Source organism: Diceros bicornis, chromosome 20 (genome assembly GCF_020826845.1).
Source record: "Diceros bicornis minor isolate mBicDic1 chromosome 20, mDicBic1.mat.cur, whole genome shotgun sequence".
Taxonomy (NCBI): Eukaryota; Metazoa; Chordata; class Mammalia; order Perissodactyla; family Rhinocerotidae; genus Diceros; species Diceros bicornis.
The window spans coordinates 12,219,318-12,241,668 of NC_080759.1; the positions used below are offsets into that span (position 1 = coordinate 12,219,318).

The window sequence follows — 22,351 nt, forward strand, 5'->3', positions numbered from 1 at the left end:
CTGGTGTTCTATCCATTGTAGGTGCCACTGCTCTTGGCAGTAGGGTCTGCCCAACAGTCACTGGGACAGTTTCCGTGGCTCCTGAGCGTTCATGTACCGCCCATCAATGAAATAGCCACTTTCTGCCTAGCTATAGGTGACGTGGGGACCATTGGTAACTGCCATCCCCACCTTATTCCAGTGTTGGGTCAGGCACTCCCTTTCTTGCCATACCTTAGTACTCCACCCTTCCAGGATAATTCTGCTTTTTGCTTAGGTTTTTGAAAACAAAATTCTCATAACATAACACAGCCCTGGGGCAGAGAAAGCTCAACTTTCCTTTCTCTGTATATCGTTAGAAGAAGGTGGGTCAGGATGGGGACAGCGAACTTGGAGTAATACATCTCATTGTTTTGTTTTGACACTGTAGAAACATGAAACACGAAACACAGCTAATTTTCCTCTTGGATTGTCTTGCCACATTAGTCAAGAGTACTGTGGAATTATATTTAAGCAGCATTTCTTGTGAGTACTATCAATTTAAAGAAGTAAAAACAATTGCATTTGTAGTACACTTAAATCACGCAAGCCTAGAAATATTATATTCCACTTGAGTCACTGAGTTTGTTAATTATAATTTAGCTTCATTTTTTGTGGGATATGGCAGTGTTCATCACTGATTACATTATTGTTCTGTGGTCTTGTCAGTATAATGTGTTATTGTGTATAGTGTGGATGATGGAGTTTCTTTGAAGATGACAAAATGACCAGATTTTTATGAGATAGAATTCATCGATTAAACCACGAAATATTAACTGACCACCCAATTGTGCTTAACGTTACAGGAGGTGGTTAATTCACCCTACAGATTTTTGGGGATTCTGTCTCAGGATGTTCTCTTCTCAGCACTGCCTCTGTTTTCCTGCAGAACATTGTGACTATTCAAACTAGAGGGTTAATTTTTCTTAGGTGCTTATAGAAAACAACAAGTTACTAATCCTCAGAAGTTATCCACGGAGGTTCTCTTAGGTCTGCTGCACTCAGCAAGAGAAGAAAAACTCCCTTTGATGGTAGGACGGGGAGTCCTGGGTAGATACCTCAAACAGTCAAGATATGTCTTTAGTCTCTGACACCAGGTTGTGCCAAGTTAATCATCACATCCGAATTACTCCCCGTGCTGACTATACCACCCATTCCTGAACCATTGTCTCATTTTCTTTGCAGCCTTTGTGTAATCTCCTGTTTAGCACATAATAAGCTACTATAACATTAGTTCTCTTTCTCTTCCTTTCCTTTTTCCCCTCGCTGAATGGATGAATGAAGAAACAAATTAATTCTCTGCTGCAAGCCAGTTTTCTCTGTTCCATGGCCACACGGCAGAACATGCCGACACATAGTCCCTGAATTTTTGTGTTCTACATTCAAGTATACTAAAAGCACCTATGGTCTGTCAATCTTAAAATCAAATTCCTGGGGAGGTGAAAGGTTTATCTTTTGTCTAATCTATTTAGTTCAGGTAGAATCACTGAATTACCCTGGTGGCCCCTGCCTACAATGACATGACTGTGGGTAAGGTAGAGAAGTAGGGAACAATTTCTCCAAAGAAGGTTCTGGGCAGAAATTCCCACAGATTTTTACCACGCCTTACATCTCTCTTCTTCATAATCTTGGTCCTGACCCAGGTTTGTCCTGTCTCAAATTTTGTACGGCGAATCCTCTGGTGACCATCTTGGGTTGTGTTAGTTCACTGTCTCTCTGCTTTACCAATTATATTGGCTGCTCAGGCATGAGGCTTCTCAACAGACAGTGTCTTCTCTACCTCCCCTTCTCCACTCCTGGGCTCCCCACTCCTCAGCTTCTGTAGCAATAACTGAGGTCAATTCACTTCTAATCCCTCCATTCTGCTCCAGCTGAAGTTAACTCCTTGTATTCCAACAGTGCCTTTCTGATTCCATCTGCCCTTGTCAGAAACTAATGAAGTTCCTTTTAAACTGAAGCAGCTCAGAGGCTTGATTCTGGAACTGCTAATTAAAACCCAAATTCCATTTCTTTGCAGAAACAATTTTTGTCAGAGTTGAATAATGCTTCAGTACAGTACCTCTGGAGCATTTTGTATCAAATAGGCTTTTTGTAGGCTGACATGAGAGCCCAACTATGATTTATAACATCGACTCTAAATATTTGCTCCCGTAGATTCAATTATTATCTTAGGAATAGAATTTTCTGGGGGAACAAAACCCATTTGTAAATTAGAAACCCTCTGAAACTTCATATCTAGTCTGGGCCATGTGCTCTAGCCTATGCCAAAAGCACCAATGTGAGCCTCCATGTTCAGAACAAAGGTTCAAAACAAGGACATAAAAGCAAGGCATAAATATATGGTAACATATACCTCAGGATTTATCAAAGAGGCATAGATGCTGGATCTTGGGGTGTATGTGGGGAAAGGATGGCAGTTGGAAGGAGGGGTGAGGCCACGGCCTGGCAGTTGACCCTCCTAGTCAGGCAGAGCAAAAACGGGTGGGGGGACCCAGAAAGGAGCTGGGAAATGCACTGTTGGTCACAGACCAGGGAGAATACAGGAAGCCCCCAACAGGTAGAGGACTGAGTGGTGGTGAAGCTAGGGCAGGAGATGATGGCTGGAAGGTACAGTTGTCATTATCGAGGCATCTTTCCCAGGATGGGGTTAAGACTGGGGACTCTAAGCAGGATCTCGAGAATGAAACAGGACCTCCACCTGGGACCAACGAGAAGCCTGATCTTCGGAATCAAAATGCATCAGGAAGGGAAAGGAGACTGTATTGGGGGGAAGAGATGCTTACTGAGGCACGAGAGTCCCATTATCAGAATGAGGCATCAGGAGAGAGATTGGTGCTGGGCTGCAAATGAGGGCCCCAGAGAGAAGCCCAGATGCTAGGGCTGAATCTCCACATTCTGGGCCTGCCCTGCACCCGCACTAAACTGGTCCCCTGAGGACAAGAAATGATTGGCAGGTCTTCTTTATTCCTAGTACACTGAGAGACCCAAGCACAAGGCATCCTGCTTTCCTCTGTGTTGCCTAGCAACAGCTACCTCCTTGATTGCCAGAGTTATCATAGTTTTTCTGTAGCTACCTACTACAGACCATGGAGTCTACAAGGAAAAAGAGAAAGGCCTGGTTGTTCAACCAAATACAAGATCACCTGCAAAGTATAAGCCAGTGCACTCTCAGTACAAGCTCGGAGTGGAGGGAGCAACAAGACTTGATTGCACGCTGAACCCAAACATGGAGCAGGCGAGAAAGAGGGAAAGGAAGACGAAAATTCTACTAATTCTCTAAATCCCAGAATTATCAGAAACAAAGAGAGGGAGAGAGAGAGAGAAATAAAATAAAATGTCAGATCAAGTTATTTTAAATATTAGAAGACGTATTTTAAATGTATATTAAAATAAAATTTCTTCATCAATCATTCTTGTTCTAGTATGGAAATTATTCAATTCTGTCCAACACAAAGAAAAGGATGCATCTTGCCCTTCAAAAAGTCTAAAACTTCCCAGATTAAAATGATCATAGGTGTTTCTCAAGAGTTGTGGTAATTAAATGTTAACATTTAAAACTGTTGGGAAAATCAGTTCTCCGAAAGGCAGAATGAAGACCGACTCATCAATCAGATGACACAATGCCACAGACAGTTTTGGAAAGTCAAGAGTAGAGGTCTGAAGTTTCTATTCCTGCCTAGAAGATAATCAGATGGAAAACATTCTACCTCCAGTGATCAAGTTTGAATCTGGAGGCACCATGCTTAGGAGAAGAGCAGTGAGTTGAAAGAGTCTATGTTTCTGACCATTAAAGCTCTTAAACTATGCATTCATCAGCCATAGCCTGTTGGAAAATAGGCCTGTGCATATTCTTTTATTATTAGGTATTACTGGCACTCCAGCAAAATCAATATTCTCATGTAAGTAAAAAACATACATAGTTCTTTGGTCTTTGTAGATCTTTAGAAATCATTTTTGTTTAAACAGAGAAGTTTTTACCATTTCACTCATCACTTATTTGTTCAATGAGGTATACCTGAAAAGAAATCTTTCAGGTCATATTACAGCTAGTGCCAGTAAAAGTTGCAGCAGGGAGAAAAGACAGGAGAGGAGAAAGGGGAGGGGAGAAGGAAGCCAAAAAAGGCGGAGGGGGTGAGGAGCTAGGAGAGAGAGAGTTAGCCGTAGCCTGGCTTTCACATCCTCTAGGAGATCAAGGCATGTTACACATCTCTGTTGGAGAAAATCATTGTTACTGCCTCTTGAAGTTTTTATTTCCTTCTTGCAACAGAAGTTATGGCCTGGTTTCTTTTTTAAACTTCAGAGTTTATTTTCTCAAGAAATCACTAAAGATTTTTTCCTCCCTGAGGGATCATCTGAGGATATAAACAGTTTACTCAAAAATCTTAGATGGATTGGTCAATTGATGCAGCTATCAGCACAGAAGTCCTTGCTCTTTCCCTTTAAAAACTGTAATTCGGAAAACAAACCAAGCGATGTCGAGTAAAATACTATATCTGGATTTTTTTCTTTTAATTTTTATCCTTTACCAAAGTAATATATATGGATAGTTGATAATTCAAATAGTACTAAAAGGCTTATAATGAAAACCAGTAGTCCTTTAATGGGTTCCTGCCTATCTGTCCCCCCCTCAAATACAATCCCACTTCCTGGAGGCACTCACTAGCAATTGGCTTAGCTGTCAATTTGCATACTTTTTGATACTTTTTTTAATATTTAAAAATAATATACTTGCTATTTATTGATTTATTCATTTTAGGCATTATCTATTGATTTAGTTGATGGTGTAGAAGATTTAGCTTTTTAAAAATACATTTCTCCACTCCTCCTTCCCTTCCCAATATAGTATATCACCTTATTTAGTCTGCCAATACATTGTAATAATAAAATTATATATAATTATATTATAGTTAATAATTATTATAGTTGTTAACTACTGAGGCAAATCATCTAATATGATTATGCCTCTCTTCTTGTACAATGTTTTGTTCTCCTTAAAGTTCTTTTGTCCTTCATTGTATGCATCTCTTCCATTATCTCCAAGCGCCAGATGTGTGTGTGTGTGTATGTGTCTTGGTTTCTCTTTTCATATCAGAACATTCCTTAAACATCTAGTGATCTTTGACTCCATCCATGTTGAAATGCAAAGTACCAAAATTCTGCATTGAAGCTCTGTGCTTTGTGTGGGTTTGCCAGATTTGTATTAGGAACCACTAAATGTCATTTGTGAAAGTCTTTTTTTCTGAGGCATTCAGTTTTTCCAGAAAAGAATCCAGTAGTTTCCTGTCCGTGTGTGTGTGTGTGTGTGAGTGTGTGTGTGTGTGTGTATTATCCTGGCTGCTGGCAATCAGGGAAGTGGATTGGGTATAGGAGGGTACCTATCCCACCATTTGGTGTGCAGATTGTCACTTTACCCTTTTTTTACCCTTTACCTGTGCCTCTCTTCCAGGTGGGGGGGTTACATGAGTCCTGTGCCAGCCTGTGCCAGGCTCCGGGTACCTGTTTCTTCAGTGAGTTCCATGTAGTCTGAAGGGAGAGTGTCTCCCTCACTTCTGGTTGGTAGCCGCTCTGCAGACCCGAGGTTCTCGCTTCTTTGGCTTCTCCTCTAATTCTCCAAGCACTTTCCATGAAATGGTTATTTTTCATGGGGAGTCCTATATAAAGAATTAATCATGAATGAAAAACACAATCCAAAAGCCATTGAGGGCTGACCCCATGGCTTAGCGGTTAACTGCGCGCGCTCCGCTACTGGCGGCCCGGGGTTTGGATCCCGAGTGCCCACCGAGGCACCGCTTCTCTGGCCATGCTGAGGCCGCGTCCCACATACAGCAACTAGAAGGATGTGCAACTATGACATACAACTATCTACTGGGGTTTTGGGGAAAAAAGAGGAGGAGGATTGGCAATAGATGTTAGCTCAGAGCCAGTCTTCCTCAGCAAAAAGAGGAGGATTAGCTTGGATGTTAGCTCAGGGCTGATCTTCCTCACACACACACACACAAAAAGCCATTGAAATATATGCTTTAAGTGAGTAAATTGTATATGGTAGGTGAATTACATCTCAATAAAGCTACAAAAAAGAATGATCTTTATTTCAAAAACCTGTGGAAAACAAGTGAACATTACTTTTCTAATGAAATAAATTGAGAAGGTCTATATGTGTGTATAAAATAATTTTAATTTCCCTTTCATATTGGAGATGAAACATAAAACAGTAAAATGGCCACAGAGAGCAATCAACTTGGTAGCAATAAATAAAATAATGTAAATAATAGAAACTGTCAAATTTGAACTTTATAATTGATATGTAAAATGTATGAAAATCTGAAGAGTAATATGGACATAGACAACAATGAAAATCATTTTGTGTAAACATTCTGTTTTCTACAGAAGTTACTCTCATAGGAAATTAAGGATCAAAACAAACAAAAAAACACTGAGCAAATAGAAAAACATAAAAGGCAACTGCTATAATGAGTGGTGTTGGTGGCATACACACACACTGGAAATAAAAGACACTGCCACATTTAAATTCTTGATTTAATAAAATGTGTCTTTAAATAACTATAGGAAATACATTGTAATAAGAAACCATGTGTATAAAGATGTAATAAGAAATGAAATCTTGGATGCGGTATATTGAAAATTACAAGCTGAGAAATATGGTTTGAAAAAAGTCCCTCTCTCATAAATGTATGATTAAAATAAAGTTTAGAAACGTTTTTTATCTCATTCTACAAATAAAACCAGAAAATCAATAACAGGGACTTTTTTTTTTAATCCTCAAAAACCTTAATTAGGAGAACAGTAGGATCAAAAAAGATAAATAGCAAAAGGATACTAAAACAAGAGGAAGTCTTACACATCTTAAAAGACAAAACTACAGGACTTCATATGTGAAATGATAACCTCAATGCATATATTATACATTAAAGACTTGTTTACCATTAAAGACTAATTTGCAGGCGATGAAGATAGAAATGGTTAATCTTAACAATTTTAAGAATAGGCAGATAGAAACCTCTGATTTTCTTATCTCTGCTCTTTAAGAGAGAATGGATTTCTCCTCCCACAATACCTTAAGCATATCATCTTGATGCAAGGCAGATCAGTCTCCCTAACCAAAGTACTCACTGCTCTTTTAGTTTTGGGGAAATGATGGAGACCTGTATCAGTTTTTTGTGGCTACTGTAACAAATTACCACAAATTGGGTGTCTTAACACACAGAAATTAATTCTCTCATAGCAGGCCAGACGTCCAGATTCAAGGTGTCAAAGGACCAAAGGGGAGAACAAAAGAGGCTCCTAGTCTTCTTAGCACTTAGGAAATTACAAGGATTTTAGGATCACTGTGCCAGAAACTGGGAGCAGAGACCAATATATATATTTTCTATTATTTCACATAAACCAAAATAAGTTTCAAGTCCAAAGATGGTCTGCTGGAAGAATTCCCTCTTCTTCTGGGGAGGTCAATCTTTTTCTATTAAGTCTTCAACTGATTCAATGATGCCCACCCACTTTATGGAGGATAGTCTGATTTACTCAAAGTCCAATGATTTAAATGTTAATCTCAACCAAAAAAATACTTCCACAGAACATCTAGAATAACGTTTGGCCAAATATCTGGGTACTGTGGTCTAGCTAAGTTGACACTTAAAATTAACTATCATAGTGATGTTTTCTTAAGAGATCTCCATTGGGAGACTGTCGGATCTGCATTGCAGTTAAAGAGTCTCCGTAGCAATCCTGATTCCTTCCCCCTTTCTTTTTACAGACATCAGATCAGAATCATTGTCTGAATATTTTTCCTGCCCATTTCTGCTTCCTTCTCCTGTGTTGTTCCAAGATATTGCACTGTCCCTCTCCCACCCACTTACCTGTTACACTCCTAACTGCCTCAGTATGCTTCCTGAAGGACCATGCTGACCCACCATCAGTAGGGAATTTGGGAATAAACACTTGCAGGCCTTTTTTTTAACCCCTTAGTCCCCTTATTGGCTCTTGCCTATGGGAGAAAGTTGATAACCTGATTGATCAGTTCTGGGGCCATTTTTATTGGTGAGTAAGGTTACTTTACGTCAAAAATTGGTGCTTAGGGGTGACAAATCTTCTTTGTGTTCTATTTTCTGGATCGATGCCACTGGCAATTAAGGTCAAGGCCTCTTTCCCCTGTGAGAAGTCGGGATGAATTCTGGCTGTTTTTTCTGCTCTCTCTCCTATTCGCATCCAGACTCCAGCCTGATGCCCCAGGATGGCAAGGCAGCCTGGGGCATGCTGGGGAGTGCCTTCAGGGCACTTTTGTTTTCACTGTTGTGGCAATATCCCACCTTTGACTTTGTGAGTAAGGAAGGATGAAACAGCAAAGATGACAGAATTGGCCTCACTTAGGCCCCCTTTTCAAAGCCACATGCTTTGCTTCAGCTTTATCAGAATGATCTGGTAAGTTAGAAAGGACTTACCCAGCCATTAAACATTAGAAAAAAATGCTTTCATAATGACACTTTTTAAAATTTGGCTGTTGATATAATAAGGATTCTCTCTCAGTGAGAATATCGGCGGAAGATTTTGAACTCCTAAGAATATTGAGAAAGTTCCTAGATCATTCATTTAAAATTCTTATATTTAGCACTGCACCCAGCACTGAGGATACAAAGTTGAATAAGATAGAGCCTTTACCCTTAAGAAGTTCTTGATCTTGTGAAGAGAAACCCATGTCAGTAAACACTAGCAATGCTCTAATAGAGTATGGCTAATACCTACCTCGAATATATACCATGGGGCTTGGGGGTCAAGTTTTCTAGCTCTTCCTGGGTAGTGGAAGGTGGACGAATGAGTGTCTAAGACAAGATAACCCATAAGCTTGGCCTAGAAAAAAGAGCAGGAGTCTGCAACGTAAATGGGGATGGGGGAAAGCATTCCAGGCAAAGGGAACTCTAATTCCCCGGCATACAGTCTGACAGGTATGCACAGGAAATGGAAAGTAACTTTGTAAAAGCGACCAGGTAATAAAGTATCTCACAAATCACCTAATATGGCAGCCTTTTTTTGGCCTTTACAGAAGCTAGTTGATGACTGCAATGCTATATACAATTTAAGGGTCTATTGTTGCATATTTAACTTGACAAGAAATTTTCACATATTGAGGTATATGGGGTAGTTATTCTGGTTTAAAACTGACTCAGCCTGAACTAAAGAAGCCTATCAAACATATGTTGTACATGTGCTTTACCCCTTAAAGTAAAAGAATGTGCTCTCTTTAAATAAGAATGTATATACTTCCCCTCCTACAACGTCAGTACTCCTGAAAATAAGTTCCCTTTCTCGGACTTCAGGGTCACGTTGACCTGCTAGCCTACAACTTAATATCTCTTTGAAACTTTGATGAGTTTGTATCCTGGGCGTGTTCGATGTATGTTCTTTGTTCTAAAAAGGAAAACTGTACTGAAAACCATGCTTCTCCGATCACTTTCTTCCTTCGTGGAGACTGCCTTCCTGGGTTATAATCCTCAGCTTGGCTCAAGTAAAACTCACCTTATCCCTCCCATCTATAGAATGGTTATTGGTAAATTGTGTTGACAAACTTGTGGACCTTGTATAGAGATTACATCTTCCATTGTTTTGACTGGTCTTTTGATTGCTGAGAACACTAACTTTTTTTGTTTTTTAAAGAAAACTAACTTTCTTTACAACAATGACTTTCACCCAAGGCAATTCCAACAAGAAAATTGCCAATAGATAAAGAAACGAGAGTAGCATGAAGCAGGGAGAGATTATCAGAGGAGGTTAATTAAACAAACATCACAGTGTACACGTGATCTTCAGCACAGAAAGTGAACACGCTAAAACCTCAGGTACATGTTAGAATGCTGAGTGTTATTTAGCAAAAAGTCTCATATTTGTAGTTCAATTTTTATAGTCTACATGATTCAGGGAACCTGAGAAGTATATTTCTAAAAGGAAAAACTAATCACTATCTAGCGTACCACATCAGTTTACACTACTAGTCTCTCAACTTTAGCTCCTTCATTCATTCTTTCATTTATTCATTCCACAAGCATTTATCAAATACTAACAATGTGCCAGTCACAGTCTGTAGCCCAAGATGGGAAGGGAAGAAATTAAGGGAAAATAAAGAAGGATTAGTCTTCTAGATGTGCAAATGACTGAACCTGAAATAATATCGAGATCCATAGAAAATCTGGTCTTTGGCCTGATTGGCCCATTATCTTCTTTGCACAGTTCTCCTTTACATGGAGGCTGATCTTTGTTTAGGGCCAATGCTTGAACTGTGTGGTTAAAGCTGTGCAAGTTTCTTGTATGAATTCATATTGACTAGAGCAACATCCATAGGGTCTCTCATGCAGCTTGTTCCCATATTTTTGGAACCATTCACCCTTGAAGACGCTTTCATCTGAACCTATGTATGGTCTTTTTTTTTTCTTTTTAAACAAGTCAACTGTACTGTAATGTTTTTCTGGGACAAAAGAAAAAAACAACAAAACAAACTTCATGCAATACTCTATAACATTGTTCTGTGGATAACTGACATTGTGTAGATTTGGCCTTGAAACAATATTTTTCAAGACAGAGGTGCCCTGTGACACTATATAAAAGAAACTTCTGATGAAGAATTTGTTAGACAAGTGATATCTGCAATCCTAAAATGAATTCAACTGAGTCGTAATGTACACAAGTTTGCAAACTGAAAAATGACTCCTAAAAATTTGGAACTCTTGTATACCCAATTTCAAGAGCATTTAATGAGCTTTACATAAATAGAAATGAAATTTAAACAAACATTCTTATGTGATACATTCTAACTAAACTGTAAGAATGGGTATAATTTTCTTAATGCTGACTTGGCATCATAATCATCTTATATTTAATAATCATCATTCTCTTATCCCTTATGAAATAGCTACTGTTACCTCATTACATTATTACAGAACAAAATTTATTCTAGGTATGTCAACTATGGGGTAGAATAACGTCATTCTTGGTAATTTAACTTAGGTGTACGGACTTAGGTATTTGGTTTTCTTATTTCCTTAGATTCAAGTATCACTTTTTAATAATAGCATATATCTTTTGTTGTCAGTGCCCTTGAGTCAATTCTGACTCTTAGTGACTCTGGGTACAGCAGAGCAGAACCCTGCCTGGTCTTTTTTCACCATCCTCTCATCTTCTGGCACTGTGTCAGACAATGCTCTGCTGCTCTGCTGACACCTGTCCACCATGGGTGACCCTACTGGTATTTGAAATAGTGGTGGCATAGCTTTCAGCATGTTATGAGAGGTTTGGGGATTTGATCGGAGATGTAAAAGAAACTTTCCACTCCAAACAAATGGACTGAAGGTATATTTTATTCTATAGAGGTGAGTAAAGGCAATAGTCTGCAAACAGATCTGAATAGGTCAAATAATAAGAGAGAAAAACACCAGCTCGATTGGAAAGGGAAACACCAGATCAACTGAGATAGCAGCAGATTCGAATAGGTCATATAATAAGAGGGAAAAACATCAGATCGATCGGAAAGGGAAACACCAGATCGACTGAAGGGAAACGACACAAATCAACTGGAAAGAGAAACAGCAGGTTGACTGAAAAGAGAACACCTCAGATGGGTTACTCACACATCCACGCCCCACTGCCAGGGACAGTCCCTTCAATTGACACGGCTGGGCAGGAATCCGATCATCAGAGGTCCTGGGCCAGGCGTCCCCTCCACAGGTGAGACTCTCACCAGGCCTCAGTTTCCAGCAGTTTATATAAGTAGTTACAGAGTTTACAAAGCAAGCCTTCAATGTTCCCATGCCCACATGGTTATCAGTAGCATACGTGCACTGAGCCTCCTGGCTATTGTCCCAGCCTGGCAATTGTGTACGTGTATTGTTTTCCCTGGTTATTGTCCCAGCCCAACACAGATGGCCAGTCTGCCCTGGGCTGTGACGCCCAAAGGACCTTGAAATTTTCACAAATTGCAACTATCTCCGTGGGAGAAAGGCCAGTTCCTGGGAAAAAGGCCAGTTCCCACCACACAGAAAGCAGTTTTATGTTTGTTTGTGTGCTGGTGGCTGTAGGTTAATGGAACGGCCAAACATGGCTGCACTCATGTCAAGACACAGCATCACAGCAACATGAAGCTGCCACATTCTGAAAACTGACAGACGGGTGGTGTGGTTCCCTGACTAGGAAACGATCCAGGACCACAGTGGTGAGGGCGTTGAATCTTAATCACTAGACCACCAAGCACTTATCTTAGTAAGTCAGAAAATTACCAACAAGGCTAGCCAATTTAATTATCATATTTTCCCATAGTATATTAGGTATTTATTATTGCATAACAAATTATCCCAAAACTTAGCAACTTAAGGCAATAAACATTTGTTATCTCACAGTTTCTGTGGGCCGGAATCTGGGTGCAACTTAGCTGAGTGCCTCTGCCTCAAGGAGTCTTGAAAGTTTGAAATTCAAGGTCTTAGTCATGGCTATAGTCTTGTCAAGGCTCTCCCGGGCTTCCAAGCTCACTCACACGGCTGTTGAAAGGTTTCATTGGCTGTTGGATGAAGGCATTAGTTCTTTGCCACATCAGCCTCTCACCATACGGCAACTTGTTTTCCCCAGAATGAGAGCTCTGAGAGAGAGAAAGTAAGTCTTTTTATAAGCTAGTCTCAGAAGTGACATCCCATCACTGTTGTCATCTTTTATTTGGGTTAGAAGAGAGTCTGTGAAATAATATAAAATATACATATTGGGTCTCTGCCCCCAGTTCTTGGCAAAGGCCAACTAAATTCCATGGAATTTCCTGAGTGATAGGAGTATCTTTTGTTCTAATGAGGCAGCTCTTGGTGGACGAACTGGATAGTCAGGAGGGGGGCTGGTCATAAGAAAGACCAAGCCATAATTAGAAGCTTGGAATTCTCCACCCCACTTTCCATCCTCTGGGAAGGGGAAAGGGACTGGAGACTGAGGTAATGATCGATCAGGACTAGATGATAAAGCCTCCATAAAGATCACAGAAGTATGGGATTCAGAGACCTTGCAGGTTGATGAACACATAGAGGGGCTGGGAGAGTGGGGCACCTGGAGAAGGCATGGAAATTCTGTGCCCCTTCCCACATACTTTGTCCTAGGTATCTCTTCATTTTGCTGTTTATCTGTATCCTTTGTTATATTCTTTATAATAAACCAGTAAATATAAGTGTTTCCCTGAGTTCTGTGAGCCGTTCTAGTAAATTATCAACCCCAAGGAGGGGTTATGGGAACTCCAATTTATAGCCCATTTGTTGGAAGTACAGGTGACAACCTGAGACTTGCAATTGGCATCTAAAGTGTGGGCAGTTAAGCTCTTAACTTGTGGGATCTGAGTCTAACTCCATATAGATAGTGTTGGAATTTAATTGAATTATAGGACATCCAGCTGGTATTGCGGGAATTGCTTGGTGTGTGGAAAACCCACACCTCTGATGTCAGAAGAACTGTGAGTGTGTGAGTAAAGGAAAACACAGGAGTATTTTTCCTAGACAGAGTCATTAGGCCCAGTCAACACTCAAGGAGAGGGAATTACACAGGTGAAATTACACAGGGATCATTGGAGGCAAGGATCATTGGGGGACATTTTAGAGGCTGCCTACCACAAGTGGTAAAGTAAGTCAGCTTTACTGTTTATGTTTTCAAATGATGAGGTAAGGCTGCACCATATGATGATTGTGATAATGGTTTCTTAAATTGGTTTTATGTTCCAACAACACCAATAAACATTTCTGCCAGAGCCCTAGCCCTGGGAGATGGAGTGTTAGCTCTTAGAGAAATTGAATGATGGATCACACTATTTTTCACAATTTTTCCTCCCCTCCCCACCTTTGTTATGCTTCAATGTGGGAGAAGTATATGTTGCCACCTCACTAACTTTAGGCTTGGCCATGTGACTTGCTCTGACCAGCGGGACATGGGGAGAAAGAACACTGTGCCAGATCTGAGCAGAAGCTTTAAGAGGTGTTGTGTGTTCCTACTTACCTTCTTGTACTCCTGCCTGCCAGAAAGAAAAATACAGATGAGACACAGGACACAGACCTCAACCAGAGCCAGAATTAAGCCAGCTGAGCCACAGTCAGCCAGCAGACCTGAAATTGCAGAACATATATTTGTTGTTCTAAGCCATGAGAGTTTTGGGATGTATTAAAAAGTTGACTGATGGAAATGGGGACAGCAGAGATAGAGCAAACACCCCAAAGAGTGTCTACTTCTGTCAGTATTCTGTTTCCAAATCCCCCCGAGACTGATTGGAGCCCAGTCCTCGCAGGTCATTACACTGGAGGATGTTGTGTTTCAAGACCGTTCAGTCCCCAAGGCCCGCTGGATGGCGTTGGAAAAATCCTCACGGCCGTCAGTAAAGTTTTGAGCACAAAAGGATATATATTTTCTAAACCAATGAAGTCAAGGTATTGTGTTTAAAACTTGGCAAATGTTCAGTTTTCTAAAATTTTGGATATCATATCTCACTTTTGTCAAAAACTTCAATTTGGTTTATTTTGTAATTGAGGTAGTTGCCATTGAGTCCAAATAGTGCAAGAGGAAATTTCTAAATGAAATAATCAGTGTGCTGACTATTATTAACTTGGCAGAATAGCTGTTTAGACAGTTGTGTGATTGTGCTGTGTTCCTGAACACAGAGGGAAAACATGAAAGGGATGTGGTAAACAACATGGTGCCTCGAAATATCTCTGGGAGCATCAATTATATTTCTTATCTGAAAAAGAAACTTTGAACAGTGAACACTCATTATAGAGTTTAATTTGTTTTTAATTTTGTTTCATCTGTTTTTTAACATCTAGCTTGCATATTCAAAGAAAAACCAAAGATTGCAAAATTATTTAATACTGCCAGGATCAGAAATCATCTTGAGTATAGCATTTGGGTTATTCAGGTATATCTGGGGTGTGTGTGTGCGTGTGTGTTTGTGTGGTCTAAACTCGCACATTCGAAGTGAATGCTAGCACTTCCAAAATTCATTTATTGATAGCTCAGCCTTTTGTTCTGTGACCTAATAGTCTAATTGCTATATAACATGTAACAGGGACAGACAAAAAGTGAAATATTCAGTTACATTAGAAAAGAAATTATTCAAATGGTAAATTAAAACCTGTGGTTAGCTTGTCAATGAATAAATGTAACTGAGATCGATTTCCACAGACTTTTCTACGTTGTGGTGCTTTGTGAACCATCCCTCCCCCATTGACCTCAATTATTACTCTGTAAATTTTTTAAAATTTTAGTATGAAGAGAATAATTTGGATCAAATACAAGTAATTTAATCTTCCATTCCTCTCCCTACCCCTCCCCTGTCCTTTCCATTCCCTTTTTGTCCCGCTGTTATCATGCTAGTTACAACCTAGTACCTGGACTATGGCATAGATTTCTCGCCAGCCTTCTTATTCTATGCTTGGTTCCCTTTAGTTCATTTAATCCCCTAGTGAAGAACCTCCCTCCCCTCAAGAACCTGAAAATGAAGGAAACTTTGCACATTAGGAAAAGTCACGTGAACGCTGCGTGAGTAAAAGCAGAGACAGACAACGTGAATTAGAAGCAGGACTGCTCCACGCCCTGCAGGAAGCCTCTCCTCTGGAAGCTTTTAGAATCGATTAACATATCCAAAGAAAGAGAGCATGGAACCATATTGTGTCAAACTGACCATGGCTGGTTATCTCTGGAGGCCTCAAAAGGGAGGTTCCAGAGGCCATTGAAGAAGTGCCCTTCCAAGGCTGAAGTTTAGGCCAATCCAAAATGATAGTTCTAGGGGGGTTTTAGAAAGTACAGCTGTCATTATTCACAACAGCCAAGTTGTGGAAGCAATCCAAGTGCCCATCAGTGGATGAATGGATAAAGATGTGGTATATGTACACAATGGAATACTACTCCACCATAAAAAAAGACAAAATCACGCTATTTGCAACAACATGGACGGACCTTGAGCATATTATGCTAAGCAAAATAAGTCAGACAGAAAAAGACAAATACTGTATGATTTCACTCATATGTGGAAGATAAACAAACAAACACAGATAAGGAGAACAGATTAGTGGTTACCAAAAGAAAAGGAGGTAAGAGGAGCGCACGAGGGGTAAAGGGGCACATGTGTACAGTGACGGACAAAAACTAGACTATTGGTGGTGAACACAATGCAATCTATACAGAAACTGAAATATAATAACGTACACCTGAAATTTACACAATGTTAAAAACCAATGTGACCTCAATGAAATAGATTTTAAAAAAATGTCCCCACCATTCCAAAGATAAACATTTTTTTTTTCTTTTTTGGTAATTCTTCTGTAAGCATCTTAAGTTATAAGAGATAATGAACATAAATTGTAAAACAGTACACAATGCTTGTTTTTACACTGAAAAATAAAACATCCCACAACAGTCAAAAAATACTATTGCTGTCATACCAATGCCTGGGTTCCAATTCAATTAACCTCAGGTGGTACCCAGCCTTGGTGCTTTTTTAACAGCTTTATTGAGATATCTTTGACATATGAAAGTTGTGTACATTTAAGGTATACAACTTGATGTTTTAATATACGTATACATTGTGACAACATCACCACAATCAAGCTAATTAACATACCCACCATCTCCACATAGCTACCATTGTGTGTGTGTGTGTGTTTGTGTGTGTGTGTGTGTAGTAGCCTTGGTATCATTTAAATGCTCTCAAGAAGATTCTAATCCAGAGTTGAGAATCTCTGGTAAACTCTAAGTTCTAAATATAAGACAGGCTCAGCAGGTTACCCTAGGTTCAGGACTGCCGTTAGCCCCAAGCCCACTAACAGTTCATCCTGATTCCATGTTTCCTGAGCAGTCCCCTGATTGCCAAGAGTTCGGCTATGGGAAGAGTTCATACTCATCAGGCAAACTAAACTTTGAATCCTTGTGATGGTTCTCTCGCACATTATGAAAGAACTTCTTGTTATGATTTTCCATTCCATTTATGGAAAGAATATGTTAAGTTTATTAACATGAGAATTTCCGGTCCGTGTGACAGTTAAATTTCTCACAGTAAATAAATAAATTGGCATCTCTGTGTTCATTCTGGTTTCCTGTGAATTTTAATTATCATGATTTTGTCTTTCGCCCCTCAGTGCAAACAAGGTCCTCGCCTGGGGCCTTCAAAGTAGAAGGTAAGATTTAGCAGGCTTTCCCTACAGACCCTGCTACACTACTTTATCTGCTCCGAGTGTCTACATCCTGCAGCTAAATTAAATTGTTCTAAAGTGCTGTTTGGGTCATGTGACAATTCTGCTTAAAAATTTTCCAGGACTTCCCCACTGCCTTCTGGTCCCAATCTACCTTTCTTCTTCAGGGCTTTTGTTAAGAACCCAACCCTATGCTCCAGGCAAACTGAATCAGACAAGCTCCATATTTTCCTGCCTCTTAATTCTAAGTTTAAACTGGTCCCTTCATCTAGCACACTCTCATCTCCACCCTCTTGTCAATCTTTACCATCTTACCTGGTTAATTCACTTTACTTTTAAGTGTATTCTCACTCATGCTGCCCTCCATCATCACCCTAGCCATAAGCAAATTATTCCTTCTGGATATGTCTTTACCAATACCACTTCAACCTGTGTTCTCATTCTAGAACTCTCTCCTCGTCCTTCCCACCAGCTAGCTAGTTCCCACTCATATTTTATTCAGGTCTGAACTTAAATCTTTTCCTTAGGGAGGGTTTTTTTGACTCCCAAGCCTCAGTGAGATTCCTGGTATATTTTCCCACAATGTTCTCTGTTGCAACAATCATCACATTGCAGTTACTCTCAGCACAGAGTCAACCATCCCCGCTGATCTGTGAGTTCCGTGGACACGAGGACAAGTCTACCTTATTCATTGCTGAATGTCAAGCTTCTAGCACAGTGCCTGGCACATAGTAGACACTAAATATATATTTGCCAAATGGATGTTAAATGGATTCAAATTCATTTCAACAAATGTTATTAAGCACCTACAATATGGCAGACAGTGTTCTAAGTGCTTGAGGTATATCAGCCAATAAAGAAGACAAAGACCCCTCCCTCATGGGGCTCAGATTCTAGCAGGGAGAGACAGAGAACATGATAAATAACCAAATTATATAGTATGTTAGAAAGTGATAAGTACCATGGAAAAATGAAAAGGTAAAGTAAAATGGAAATGGAAATGTAAAGTAATAATGAAAAAGTATGAAGAAAAAATGAGAGTGCACAATTTGCAGCATTAAATGAGGCGGTCAAGACAGGTCCCATTGCAAGGGTGGCTTTTTTTTTTTTTTTTAAAGATTTTATTTATTTATTTATTTTCCCCCCAAAGCCCCAGTAGATAGTTGTATGTCATAGCTGCACGTCCTTCTAGTTGCTGTATGTGGGACGCAGCCTCAGCATGGCCGGAGAAGCGGTGCGTCGGTGCGCGCACAAGATCCGAACCCGGGCCGCCAGCAGCGGAGCGTGCGCACTTAACTGCTAAGCCACAGGGCCGACCCGCAAGGGTGGCATTTGAGCAAAGACTTGAAGAAGCTGAGGGAGTTAGTCATGCAGACATCTAGAGGGAAGAGGGTTCCAGGAGGGACCGCCAGGGCAAAGGCCCTGAGAACGCCTGGTGTGTTGGGGAAATAGTGGGAGGCAGTGTGTCTAGAGCAGAGTGAGCAAGGGAGAGAATAGTAGAAGAGGAGCTAACACCATCTGGGGCCCTTTGGCCATTTGTAGAGACTTTGGCTTTTATGCTGAGTGAAAAGAGAAACGATTACAGAGTTTTGAACGTGATCTGATGTGATCTGACCTATGTTTTAAAAGAACTCTGGGGGCTAGATTGATAATAGACTACAGGGGAGGAGGGCAAAGGTAGAAGTACAGAGACCAGGCAAAAGGTAAGAGAACCTGAGGCCAGCCTGGTGGTGTAGTGGTTAAATTCACGCACTCTGCTTCGGCGGCCCGGGGTTCCAGGGTTCAGATCCTGAGTGTGGACATACACACTGCTCATCAAGTCGTGCTGTGGTGGCATCCCACACACAAAATAGAGGAAGATGGGCACAGATATTAGCTCAGAGACAATCTTCCTCAAGCAAAAAGAGGAAGATTGGCAACAGATGTAATCTCAGGGCCAATCTTCCTCACACACACACACACACACACACACACACACACACACAAACAAAATGCAAGAGAACCTGACAGGACCAGGTTGCTTGGACCAGGATAGCAGCAGTGCAGATGGTGAGAAATGATCAAATTCTGGATTATTTTAAAAAGGTAGAGCCAACAGGATTTCCTGGCAGATTGCATATGGGATGTGGGAGAAAGAGAGGAAACACAGATGACTCCAAGGTTTTTAGCCTGAGTAAATGGAAGGATAGCGTTGCCATAAACTGAGAAAGGGAAAGTTGTGGGTTAAGTAGGTTTGGGGCAGGGGTGGCGGTGGGGGTTGGAGATCAGGAACTCAGTTTGGGCCAGGTTGAATATGTCTATTAGACATTCAAGTGAGATGTCAAGAACCCAGCTGGATATATGAATTTCAAGTTCAGAAAGGAGGTCTAGGTTGGAGATATAAATTTGGGAGTTGTCAGCAAGATGGTGGTATTTAGAGTCATAAGCCTAGATGAGTTCTTCGAGGGGGTGAGTGTAGACAGAGAGGAGAAGAGGACCAACACCAAGTTCTGGGACACTCCAACATAAGGAAATCTAAGATGAGAGGATGAACCAACAACGGATGCAAAGAGATACCAGAGAGAGAGAGAGAGGATGAAAACCAAGAGAGTGTGTTGTCCTGGAAGCCAAGGGAAGAGAGTATTTTAGGGAGAATGAAGAATTGTGACAAATGCTGCTAGTAAGTCAGATAGGGACTGAGAACTGGCATTTGGTCATTGGGGACCTTTATGAAAGCAGTTTTGGAGGAGTGGTGGGAGAAGAGCCTTTTTAGAGTGGATTCAAGAGAAAACAGGAGAGGAATTCAAGGATTAATAAATGTATGGACTTTATTCATTCTACCTTCATTATCATCATTATGTCTTCATCTTGTCTCCTCTTCTAGATTATAAACTCCTTAAAGAAAGGAAGAAGCTGTGTCTTTGACAATACGTAGCGGCCATGGAACCTGGCGCAGTGCCAGCACACAGCAGGCTCTCGGTAAATGTTAGTTGACTGACTAGTTAGTTGAATGAACATTAGGGGTGAAATTAAGTTTTTCTTTATCCTTTTGGTCTTTGCTGTTTCCTTTTAAGTATTCCTTCCCTCCCCCTGCACCCAGACAGATGCCCAGTGTCCTCCTGCTACCTTCTCACTGCCCTGGCTTTCCCACCCTCCCTTCACCCCTCACCTACTTGACAGTTTACCCACATTAAACCTATTCCCTCCGGGAGGCCATGGGGGTAAGAACAGGACAGCTAATCTAATAAGAGGGCTCCAACTTGGGAACCTAGCATTTTGTGGGAGATTCTAATGGGTAAAAGCCACCCAAGAAAGGTATTCTAATGCCGAGTAGTAAAGGCCAGTAGGAGCCAGATCTCACAATACGACAAAAAGAACTTGAAATATGAAAGTGTGGGGTTTTTCCTTCTTTTAATCTGAATTATACACATCCAACAGGAATATTAATCAGCTGTGTCTAATAGGATAAGAAAACAGGCCAAAATAAATCAAAGCACCACAGAGCTGTTCTTAATTGCCTTCTCACAGTATTAGCTTTTAAAGTTGTAGAACAGTATTAAACTTTTTCAAATGAGGCATGGACCTACCTGTCCAATGACTTAGCATGGTTTCTTCAAATTAGTCACTGCAATGGACTGATTTTAGGCTGCCGTATAGTCTTTAGTTAATTTTGGAGTGTAGAATTTGAATTGCTGGATTTCATTCATTCATTTATTTAAAGAATACTTATATATATCATATACTGTGGTATTAACAACAACAAAAACAATAAAAAATACATTTAAAGCAAAGGCCAGATAATATCACTTTAAGAATTAGTAGCTGCAGTTGCCCATTAGGGTAGATAGGCTAAAACTAACTAAAGTTTCGTTTGTTTTTTTTCTAACCTCTCCTGTGCAATTATGATATACCATTCAACTATAATCCTCAAGCGCTTATACAAATATATTTTGAATAACTGAATCCACAAATAGATAGGAGCTACATGCTATTGCAAATGAAAACATTAAGGTACAAAGAAGGAAACTGACTTAGTTTAAGTTATTTGACAACCAACGTGCAAAAGAGCTCAAGCAACAGAGTTCCCAGGCGTGAAGCCTGCAAGCAGCTGGATAAATACCGCCCACCAGTTTGGAGGTGAGAACTGCGTAAACTCAACAAGGCGAATTATTCCCACAGAGAGAAAGCACACAGGAAGAGTACCGAGAACATTTCTGTCATCTGGGTATCTTATTTTCCCAGACAATTAGCAAAAAGTGGCCACATGATTTTTCCTTGGTTGCAAAGACTGCCTGGAAGCCAAAGGTGAGCACCTAGGGTGACTGACAGGTCTCAGGAAGGTGAAAGGAGCTGAATGCAATCTGTAAACAATATGAACATCAAAGAATATGTGTATATGTTATAAATTCATTAATATATGAATCAAAAGAAAACAGAAAAAATGAAGTGAATCATAGGTGCTGAGTTTGTTCAGGAAATAAAGGGATTATCAGCTCAGCAAAGTGTAACGGTCACCGTTCAGTTTATCCCTGAAACTCCGCGTGGTCCAGGCGAGGCTGCACCAACTGTAGCAATTCAAGCTTGCTCTTGTATTATTCAGGCAATCCTCCAATAAGATAAAGAGTTAAAATCAGTCAGCCTTTTCCAATTCCTTTTGCAGCCCTTCCCCCAACAATCAAGCTATCAGAACAGCAAAATAAAAGCAAAACGGTATCTCAATAAGAACATTTTATGAGTTTCCTCTCTGTCATTATTCTCTTCTGGCTGAGCAATCTTTTTTTGACAACAGAGTATTTATCTTCTTTGCAATGCCTGGATCCATGGTCTTATGCCATTCACTGTGGTAATAATTTAGCTGGATAAAAGGTATAGAGTAAGTACATTTTGAAAGTCAATTTGTAATTTTTGCATTTTTAAACTATTTTTCCTTATCCCCCAAACCCATTTCAGATGAATTAAAAGATTGACTAATATAATATCAAAGTTTGGAAAGCAGAATAAAATATAATTTAACAGCTATGATGATTGTGAAGAGATATTTTTATAAGCTTAGAAACAGTAAATAAAATAATAAAAGAAAATATTGACAGATTTGAGTGCATATAAATAATAACTTTTGCACATAAAAAACAAAAAAGTTACAGTCTTTATTTCATAGC

The 22,351-nt window shown here is 40.1% G+C and overlaps 1 protein-coding gene across 1 annotated transcript in view; it reads right to left on the bottom strand.

Moving 5' to 3' along the window:
- Nucleotides 1–12,356: 12,356 nt before the first annotated feature.
- Nucleotides 12,357–22,351, bottom strand: part of RGS7BP (regulator of G protein signaling 7 binding protein) — a 141,744-nt gene continuing 131,749 nt past the window's right edge. The window contains exon 6 of the mRNA XM_058564002.1: nucleotides 12,357–12,649. Coding sequence (XP_058419985.1) covers nucleotides 12,612–12,649 — 38 coding nt within the window. The 3' untranslated portion in view covers nucleotides 12,357–12,611. The remainder of the gene's footprint in view (nucleotides 12,650–22,351) is intronic.